Raw genomic sequence first — 11,051 nt, forward strand, 5'->3', positions numbered from 1 at the left:
GGTCTGGAGAAGCGACCATCAGAGTCATCAAGATGAAACCTGGACTCACCTTTGAATAGTATACTGACCCATTCTTCTGAACCTAAGATCTAGTTCTCTGCACCAAGCTATACGTGCCTGATGGTGACGTGGAAGCGAAATTGGGCGTATCGGGGGACGCCGGCCCCGGATGTTGAGCTCTCTCAACTGGTTGTGTACGGTTCTGCCACTAATTGGTCTCAACCTAGGAATTATGAGAGCTGTTAACGTGGCAGTTTGGTATCGATTTCGTAGGTGCACCAACCGAATATGGTCCACTTGTTGACGTGACGTTCCATGTCGACGACAGACCCGTGGCAAGTCATAAGTGTTGCTCAGTTGTACATAACGTGTTCAAAGAGATTGTGTTTCGATGAACATAAAAATATCTGGCAACTTTGTTGTGCGCCATTCCTGTCTGCGGGACACCCACACCTCACAGACGTTGATTTTCAGCAAGCCGTGGCATTCCGTAAGCGTTATTCACGGTCTAACAAAACAGTTTTGTATGAACACTTGATAGCTAATGAGTGAGTGAGTTACTATGGTTTTACGCCGCTTTTAGCAATATTCCAGCAATATATCGGCGGGGGACACAAGAAATGGGCTCCTGATAGCCAAAAAACCGTGTGTGAGTATCATGCTTCAAACGAACACGCAAATATCCCAATTGTGCGCCGTGCAGAAACAGGGCACGTGAAAATTGTGAAGGACGACCTTAAAGTCGAAGAGATACATATATGTTTATTGAAATTTATATAAAGCACAGCTACTCCGTTATTGTATGATACTGTGTCTATGTTTCGTTTACATGCTATGAAAGTCAAAACATACAAATGAAGACTTGAGTCTATATCTATGTACCCACTGTAAAGGGAGGCAATTAGAGGATGAATTTCATGTTTTGTTTATATGTTCAAACTATTCTTCTGTCAGAAACCACTATTTGCCTTGGTTATCCAATGTCCATCATGATAATCACAGTTTATGTAATCTACTCAACTCCAAAAATAGCAACATTGTAAAGGCTTTGGCCTTATACTTAAACATGTATTTAATGTGAAATAAGACTACTTGTATTTATTTTCCAGATATCACGTGACGCAGCAATTATTGTAATTGTAATTGTACTCTAGGCCACATGGCTCAAAATACTGAATAAAGAATCTTGATCTTGATCTTGATCTATGTTTCGTTTATATATGTATTCCCAAAGGTTACCGAGAACTATCGCTAGATACTACTGCACCAGGTATAAGTACACAGATAGAACCTGATGACATATTTGACCCCAACGGAAGTATAGTATTGACTCTTGTCATCCAATGGTTATTTAACACATATTGCAGCTGCATCTGATTAACTCTGTATACGTAACACTACAGATCTACGGGAAATGGCTGGAAACTTTTACTGTTTATTTCACCATCTCGGAAGATTGGTGGACAGGCATCCTCTGAACGTTTCATCCGCGAAACACTTCAGCAGGTGCACCACGTGTTCCAAGGCCGGTAACTCTGAACAACGAACCATCCTGGGAGTCGATCAGTGGAAATCTGGCGCTTGTAGGATGCATTTTAAGGCTTGTGACATAGAGCTCGTCATGGTTCTTTCCGCCCCAGCACACAGAGGTGATTCTAGTTGCGTCGGGTATGTCCACTTTCTGCAACAGCTTTCCTGAAGAACAAATACCATTGTACAGCTTAAGTTCACCATAGGATAAAGAAATATGATTCTCCTCCTTACAAAACATATAAATAATAAATACTAAAGTATGTTTCGTTCCGATGATAATTTTTTCATCCTATCATGTTTTCAAAATACGAGGGTGGCTGAACAGTTGTGAGCCTAACTTTGAAAGAGGTATAGCATCACAGTACAGTTTGAGTGAGTGAGTGAGTGAGTGAGTGAGTATGGTTTTACGCTGCTTTTAACAATATTTCAGCAATATCACGGTTGGGGGACACCAGAAATGGGCTTCACACATTGTACCCATGTCGGTAATCGAACCCGGGTATTCGGCGTGACGAGCGAGCGCTTTAACCACTAGGGTACCCACTGCCCCCAGTACAGTTTGAATGTACAATACAATACTGTCCATTTGAACCAAATACACAACCAGGGACCATATGTCTGAAGGCATCAAAGTGACTAGGTATTCTGTGTTGATTAAAACAGACAAAACTTGCTGTCATCAAGTATCCAGAACTGAACTCCAAGTAACTCCAACATATATCAATGCAGAGAGGTGGCAACTTTAAGGGATGACGCTCCTTCCTTTGCCACTGTCAAGAGGTGGGCAGGGAGTTCACGCGGGGAAGAGAGAGCCTCGAAGATGATCCAAAATCAGGAAGACCTTGACCTCATACCACCGGGGAAAATGATGATAAAATACATGAAGGGAGTATGGGTGATCGACGACTCACCACACGCCACATAGCCAACACAATAGACATCTCACATGAGAGAGTTGAGAACATCCTACGGTTTCAGCACGCGGGTTCCAGGGCTTCTGATTCCAGGTTAATCATCTCTCGTGAGATTTTACGCCCGTCTTAAGCAGATTCTGCTCATTCCGTTGAGCGAGTTGTAACCATGGATATATCTTGGGTATACCACAATCAGCCTGAGAGTGAACAGCAGTCAAATCAGTGGAAACATCTAAGGTCTTACCCTCCAAAGCAGGCAAAGTCTGTCCCACCTGCTTACAAAGTGATGGTTTCGGTTTTCTGGGATCCTCAAAGACCTCTACCTGTCATCCCCCCTCCCTACCACCCCCACCCCCACCCCCCTTCGAAGGTCTGACAAGCATTAGGCAAATGATGACGTCATTTGGACTGTGGAGGACGTTTAACACCACCAGGCAGAAACCTCACATCAGTGGGATCTCTAGCATCGTTGGCCGTTGATCGTGTTGACCATGGAGGGGATTATGTTGAAATATAGCGCGTCCATCAACGCAGTCCATCATAGTAAGGCTCATAGCGTTTCAGCAAATTCGACACTATTATCTCCACAGGTGGCCTAGCCCCATTCGTAAAACAGAATGTATTCTATACGTACATATTTTGACATAATTGACTTGTGTAAAACTGAAATGGAAAGATACATGACGTAATTCCCTAATTCTTCCATTGTTACAAATATTTATTTGGGATTACACTTTGTCAGTAAAGTACAAGCCCCATCCGAGATTCGAACCCACACTCTCTGTGTGAGGCACCTACTTGCCAGCACACAAAGTCAGCGACCTTACCCACTCAGCCACCGAGGCTTCCGCGAAACGGAAGTCCGACAACTGGTAGTCAAGATCACGTACATTGTGTACCCCTCTGACATGTGTACATTGACAAGGCTCCCATGACCGTAGTTCTTTCAGAAAGTGGTCAAATGTAACAAATCTTATATTTTGGATGACACTTTCTTAGTAAAACACAAGTGCCAGTAACAATCCGGGATTCGAACCCACACCCCTAAGGCCTTAACCGTCAGCCCACAAAGTCAGCGATCTCAGCCACTCAGTCACCGAGTGTTTTTCAAAGTCAGTCGCTAATGTAGCTCACCTGAATTTGGCTCAATTTTAGCCACACATCCGCCATTTAGGCAGGCCACCCACAGGTTTCCGTCGGTGTCAGTCGTCATGCCGTCAGGGCCTATGACGTTCTCGCCGCTCAGTTCGGGGATGTCTTTGAAATTAACCACAACTCGACGACTGGCTGAAATACAGACCATGCATTGACTAAAACCACTGGTCTTAGTACATTACGAGTCATCGCCATTACCATACATGTATTTATCTTCATAATCATTGTATTTATTTAAAATATATTTGAGAGACCTCCAGAGTCTCGTTGTACTGATATTGACGTGTCACTGGCGTTTATTCGGATGTGTTGCCTATATTGCCCTGCGATGGTAGGATATTACCTACATTGCCCTATGACAGTAGGATATTTACTATATTGTCCTATGACAGTAGGATATTACCTACATTGCCCTATGACAGTAGGATATTACCTACATTGCCCTATGACAGTAGGATATTTACTATATTGTCCTATGACAGTAGGATATTTACTATATTGTCCTGTGACAGTAGGATGTTACCTATATTGCCTATGTCCGTATGATGTAACCTTTATTGCCTGTTTCCGTATGATGTTACCTATATTGCCTGTGTCAGTATGATGTTACCTATATTGCACTGTGACAGTAGGATGTTACCTATATTGCCTGTGTCAGTATGATGTAACCTGTATTGCCTGTGTCGGTATGATGTTACCTATATTGCCTGTGTCAGTATGATGTTACCTATATTGCCTGTGTCAGTATGATGTTACCTGTATTGCTTATGTCAGTATGATGTTACCTGTATTGCTTATGTCAGTATGATGTTACCTATATCGCCTGTGTCAGTAGGATGTTACCTGTATTGCTTATGTCAGTATGATGTTACCTATATTGCCTGTGTCAGTATGATGTTACCTATATTGCCTGTGTCAGTATGATGTTACCTGTATTGCTTGTGTCAGTATGATGTTACCTATATTGCCTGTGTCAGTATGATGTTACCTATATTGCTTGTGTCAGTATGATGTTACCTGTTTGCGTATGTCAGTATGATGTTACCTATATTGCCTGTGTCAGTATGATGTCACCTGTATTGCTTGTGTCAGTATGATGTCACCTATATTGCCTGTGTCAGTATGATGTTACCTTTATTGCCTGTGTCAGTATGATATTACTTATATTGCCTGTGTTAGTAGGATGTCACCTATATTGCCTGTGACATGATGTTACCTTTATTGCTTGTGTTAGTATGATATTACCTTTATTGCTTGTGTCAGTATGATGTTACCTTTAATGGCTGTGTCGGTATGATGTTAACTATATTGCTTGTGTCAGTATGATGTTACCTTTATTGCCTGTGTCAGTATGATGTTACCTATATTGCCTGTGTGAGTATGATGTTACCTCTATTGCTTGTGTGAGTATGATATTACCTTCATTGCTTGTGTCAGTAGGATGTTACCTTCATTGCATGTGTCAGTATGATGTTAACTATATTGCTTGTGTCAGTATGATGTTACCTTTATTGCCTGTGTCAGTATGATGTTACCTATATTGCCTGTGTGAGTATGATGTTACCTCTATTGCTTGTGTCAGTATGATATTACCTTTATTGCCTGTGTCAGTAGGATGTTACCTTCAATGGTTGTGTCAGTATGATGTTACCTTCATTGCATGTGTCAGTATGATGTTAACTATATTGCTTGTGTCAGTATGATGTTACCTTCATTGCTTGTGTCAGTATGATGTTACCTTTATTGCTTGTGTCAGTATGATGTTACCTTCATTGATTGTGTCAGTATGATGTTACCTATATTGCCTATGCCAGTATGATGTTACCTTTAATGCTTGTGTCAGTATGATGTTACCTTCATTGCTTGTGTCAGTATGATGTTACCTATATTGCCTGTGTCAGTATGATGTTACCTCTATTGCTTGTGTCAGTATGATATTACCTTCATTGCTTGTGTCAGTATGATGTTAACTATATTGCTTGTGTCAGTATGATGCTAACTATATTGCTTGTGTCAGTATGATGTTACCTTCATTGCTTGTGTTGGTATGATGTTACCTTTACTGCCTGTGTCAGTATGATGTTACCTTCATTGCTTGTGTCAGTATGATGTTACCTTCATTGCTTGTGTCAGTATGATGTTAACTATATTGCTTGTGTCAGTATGATGTTAACTATATTGCTTGTGTCAGTATGATGTTACCTTTATTGCCTGTGTCAGTATGATGTTACCTATATCGCCTGTGTGAGTATGATGTTACCTCTATTACTTGTGTCAGTATGATGTTACCTTTATTGCTTGTGTCAGTATGATGTTACCTATATTGCCTGTGTCAGTATGATGTTACCTGTATTGCTTGTGTCAGTATGATGTTACCTATATTGCTTGTGTCAGTATGATATTACCTATATTGCTTGTGACAGTATGATGTTACCTATATCGCCTGTGTGAGTATGATGTTACCTATATTGCCTGTGTCAGTATGATGTTACCTTTATTGCTTGTGTCAGTATGATGTTACCTATATTGCCTGTGACAGTAGGATGTTACCTTTATTGCCTGTGTCAGTAAGATGATCTTGTAACAAAGGACAGGCTAAGGAGCATTGTCAAGTGATCCTCATACCTATTTCAGCCAACAGTTACAAATGTCAAGGTGACATCTCGACGCTTATTGACAGAGAATGAGGGTCAAGTCGTGTACATCCTGGTTGCACGTTTTCTTGCCGTGCAGCGTGTCCTGTGTCACAGCGTGTAGCATGAGTTATGCAATGATGACGGTGTCAGGTGTTTTATACCGTGATCGATGTCCTGTGTGTGTGATGTGTCTGAAATGTGATATTTGTGCACATGTCTTAGTACCAATGCACGGAATGTATATGTGACACACGGTGACCATACATAGTAATAGACCACCTCCCTGGTCTGATGGATAGAGCGTCTGCCCGGAGATCGGAGGGTCGGGAGTTCGATCCCCTGCCCGCAAGATACCAATTGACGTTAAAAAACGTTATGGGGGGCGGTCGGGTAGCCTAGTGGTTAAAGCGTTCGCTCGTCATGCCGACGACCCGGGTTCGATTCCCGACATGGGTACAATGTTTGAAGCCCATTTCTGGTGTCCCCAGACGTGATATTGCTGGAATATTGCTAAAAGCGGCGTAAAACCATACTCACTCACTAAAAGACGGTATTATTGTCGTGTTAATGATGTATACCGTTTGTCCATATTTTGACTGCCCGTATATATATTTGGATTTCGCGATACTCACATATGTTTCCCGTGTCGATGTCGTAGTCGTAAGCGTATACTTCGCGAGGCGTTGTGTCGATGAAGTACATGGTCTTGTTGTCCGGGGACCACGCCATGCCGTTAGAAATGGTCAGGTTCTCGTCCTTCTTGGTGACACATCCGTCAGTGTCCATGCAGTACAGCTTACCCTTGCTGGGCGCCAGCTGTCTGTCGATTGTACCTGAAGCGATAGATACCACATTCATAAAACATCCTTTCCTCAGGATAGTAGAAACTCTATGGCCAATCTCGGGGACCCACTTTGACATTGAATAACTTAGTGTCAACCCATCTATTGAATCTAGGGGTGCCACCTAAAGTCATCAGTGAGTGAGTGAGTGAGTGAGTGAGTGAGTGAGTGAGTGAGTGAGTGAGTGAGTGAGTGAGTGAGTGAGTGAGTGAGTGAGTGAGTGAGTGAGTGAGTGAGTGAGTGAGTGAGTGAGTGAGTGAGTGAGTGAGTGAGTGAGTGAGTGAGTGAGTGAGTGAGTGAGTGAGTGAGTGAGTGAGTGAGTGAGTGAGTGAGTGAGTGAGTGAGTGAGTGAGTGAGTGAGTGAGTGAGTGAGTGAGTGAGTGAGTGAGTGAGTGAGTGAGTGAGTGAGTGAGTGAGTGAGTGAGTGAGTGAGTGAGTGAGTGAGTGAGTGAGTGAGTGAGTGAGTGAGTGAGTGAGTGAGTGAGTGAGTGAGTGAGTGAGTGAGTGAGTGAGTGAGTGAGTGAGTGAGTGAGTGAGTGAGTGAGTGAGTGAGTGAGTGAGTGAGTGAGTGAGTGAGTGAGTGAGTGAGTGAGTGAGTGAGTGAGTGAGTGAGTGAGTGAGTGAGTGAGTGAGTGAGTGAGTGAGTGAGTGAGTGAGTGAGTGAGTGAGTGAGTGAGTGAGTGAGTGAGTGAGTGAGTGAGTGAGTGAGTGAGTGAGTGAGTGAGTGAGTGAGTGAGTGAGTGAGTGAGTGAGTGAGTGAGTGAGTGAGTGAGTGAGTGAGTGAGTGAGTGAGTGAGTGAGTGAGTGAGTGAGTGAGTGAGTGAGTGAGTGAGTGAGTGAGTGAGTGAGTGAGTGAGTGAGTGAGTGAGTGAGTGAGTGAGTGAGTGAGTGAGTGAGTGAGTGAGTGAGTGAGTGAGTGAGTGAGTGAGTGAGTATGGTTTTACGCCGCTTTTAGCAATATTCCAGCAATATCACGGCGGGGGACACCAGAAATGGGCTTCACACATTGTACCCATGTCGGGAATCGAACCCGGGTCTTCTGCGTGACGAGCGAACGCTTTAACCACTAGGCTACCCGACCGCCCTAAAGTCATCAGTACTTCTGTACGTTCTTCACAGCATTATGAGGGCCCCGCCGGCGTGGCTGGGTGGGAGTGTTAATACTTAACATCAACAATAGTTCAGCCATATATGGATATGAGTGAGTGAGTGAGTGAGTTGAGTTTAACGCCGCTTTTAACAATATTCCAGTTATATCACGGCGTGTCAGCTTAATGTGGGAGGAAAGCCCGAAGTGGTGCAGGTCTCAGACGTTTACCACTTCGGTGAAACCCACGAGCAAGGGTATGGTGCTGACAAACCTAGAAACGTAATCGGGGCAAACCAGGATTTGAACCCACAATCATAGGTTTCTGGCGTGCCCAAGGGACGCAACTCTGCACAGCGAATCGCGGCGCCTTAGACGACTAGGCCACCCGTGCCCCCCATATATGGATATGAACACATTATACATCCATGAGGTGGGGTGAGGTTTAGTGACGTTTAACGTCGCGCTCAAGATAAGTGCACATTTATAGAGGCGTGTGTGTGTGTGTGTGTGTGTGTGTGCATGTGTGTCTGTCTGTCTGTCTGTCTATGTGTGTGTGCGTGTGTGTGTGCGCGCGCGGTCCTAATTTTCCTGACTAATGCCGGTTTTATACTGCTGGCCCACTGAGAAACCATTCCGCAGTTTAAACATGAATACCCGAATCAGACAAAATATACTGATTCCGAGCCGACCAGTCTTTGTTTTATCCCTTTAATGCCGAGAACCAGGCAGGGTAAAAACAAGTACCATGTGTTAACATCTTGCCGACCTTACCCCTGCGAGCTGACACAATATCCACGAGGGGACGGAGGCGGTACGTACATAAGAAGATACGGCCCCCATCAGACAGACAAAAACTATGCAGCCCATGTTTGAGGTCTGTGTATAACAATCGCGAGAGTAGGCCTGATCTACTCTACTGATCAGGATCCACTGACCTGCCCACAGCCTCCCTCTAGCGTCACACTTCCCGTCGTTCAGCTTGTTGTTTGTTCCAGGATCTACCTCCGCCAGTTTAGTCACCGCCTTCGTCTCCCAGTCCACTGATACAAACGCCTGGCCGAGCCCTGCAACTAGTCCCCCCTTGCCACGAGGAACAACGAACCCCACATTATCGCCGACTGAAACAAGAGGAATTCATACAAAACAGTTACTAAATATGTATTTAAGCCAAGAATTAATATTTTTGTATTTGAATCATTTCTAACGTTCGACAAGTACAGATATATACAGGCGTTGGAATAACAAGGGTTAATACTATGGGTAATGATGACGAGAAAGTGTGTGTGTGTGCGTGTGCGTGTGCGTGTGTGTGTGTGTGTGTGTGTGTGTGTGTGTGTGTGTGCGTGCGCGCGCGTGCGTGCGTGTGTGCGTGTGTGTGTGTGTGTGTGTGTGTGTGTGTGTGTGTGTGTGTTTTTAATATGTTGTACTTTCTCTCGTGGGGGTGTGGGGTGTGGGGGTGTGGGGGTGTGGGGTTGGGTGGTTGAGGGTCTATGTGTATGAGAGAGACAGGCAGACATTGTTTTGTATGTGTGGTTGGTAGTGTTGTAGTGCTGTGGCATTTTATGGCAATGTGATACTGTTCAATGTTGATACTCTGTTTATGTATGACGGATACTGTTTAATGTCGATATTGCTCTGTTAATGTATGACTGATACTGTTTTATGTCGACATTGCTCTGTTAATGTATGACTGATACGGTTTAATGTCGATATTGCTCTGTTAATGTATGTCTGATACGGTTTAATGTCGATATTGCTCTGTTAATGTATGGCTGATACGGTTTAATATCGATATTGCTCTGTTTATGTATGACTGATACTGTTTAATGTTGATATTCCTATGTTAATGTATAGATGTAGTTTTCGAGGCTTCTTGAGAATACGTGTGATGTATCTATCAGCTGTACCGCCTCACCTAGATGGATGAAGTCGACTTTGCCAGTGACGGGGTCGTATCTGTGAACGTCTCCCTTGAGAATATCAACGTAGAGCAACGTCTGCGTGGCGTCGTCCCAGTGGGGACTTTCGCCGATGGTGGACGCAGCGTCCTTTAGAACCGTTTCAACCTTGTAGGACATCCTGGGTCGGTCAGACGTACAGAAGCACTTCCTTGTTTACCTGCAAAGTGAACCACTGGTGATCTCATAACATAGGGCGTCAGATACTGATAGTAACATTATGGTGAACATACAAATGTATGTTTCTATGATCGATGCATAACAGCTTAAATTTGACATGGACAGATCATTCTACAAACCCTATGGATCTCCTGTGCGTGTGTTCGTTTGTTTGTTGAATTCCGTCTCATGCAGCAGTATTCCAGACACATTCAGTCAACGAGCCTGACTACCTGATCCTATAGTCGCTTCGGTCGACAAGCTACAGCGTGATATAATTACCGTGACCGAAATTTAACTGATTTTTATACTGTTCAAAGTGGCATTGAACCAAACTCACTCGTTCACGGATTCATAACAAAGGCAGGTTAAAATCAGTGTAAAATGTCTCTAAACTTGCACATTGAAGCTGTAACATGCAGCATACTCACCTAGCACGTCAAAATGTCGGATTTGTCCTTGACGCTGATGGCGTGCTCGGTGCTTTCACTTGTCAAACGCTACCCTGGTCTAAGCCCTTGGCCCTGAGAATGATAACACAGATCATACTATAAACGTATGTCATTTGCGTTTGTACCATGTGCCGTTATCATGTTGGAGTGAAGGCCACACAGTCATATATGGGACATGCTTGCAGTGTTATGCATGGCAACAGTTCTCTGCCCACCAGTGTGATTAGATAATCTCGAACAATGCTACGTTTGTTGAAACAGTATGTCATCCACGAGATGGGCACAGCTGCACTTATTTTACCGTATCTTATG

At 43.7% G+C, this 11,051-nt stretch overlaps 1 protein-coding gene across 1 annotated transcript; it reads right to left on the reverse strand.

Moving 5' to 3' along the window:
* Positions 1-788: 788 nt before the first annotated feature.
* LOC139479189 (regucalcin-like) lies at positions 789-10,803 on the reverse strand. The gene is made up of 6 exons (XM_071262019.1): positions 10,719-10,803; positions 10,086-10,288; positions 9,106-9,288; positions 6,871-7,071; positions 3,582-3,734; positions 789-1,695 (listed from the first exon to the last, which is right to left on the reverse strand). Exons 2-6 carry the CDS (start codon positions 10,246-10,248, stop codon positions 1,484-1,486), a joined length of 912 nt encoding a protein of 303 aa, XP_071118120.1. The 5' UTR covers positions 10,249-10,288; positions 10,719-10,803; the 3' UTR covers positions 789-1,483.
* Between the last annotated feature and the right edge of the window lie 248 nt (positions 10,804-11,051).

The sequence above is a fragment of the Haliotis cracherodii genome, unplaced genomic scaffold (assembly GCF_022045235.1).
Source record: "Haliotis cracherodii isolate W230 unplaced genomic scaffold, xgHalCrac1.p SCAF_4, whole genome shotgun sequence".
Classification (NCBI taxonomy): Eukaryota; Metazoa; Mollusca; class Gastropoda; order Lepetellida; family Haliotidae; genus Haliotis; species Haliotis cracherodii.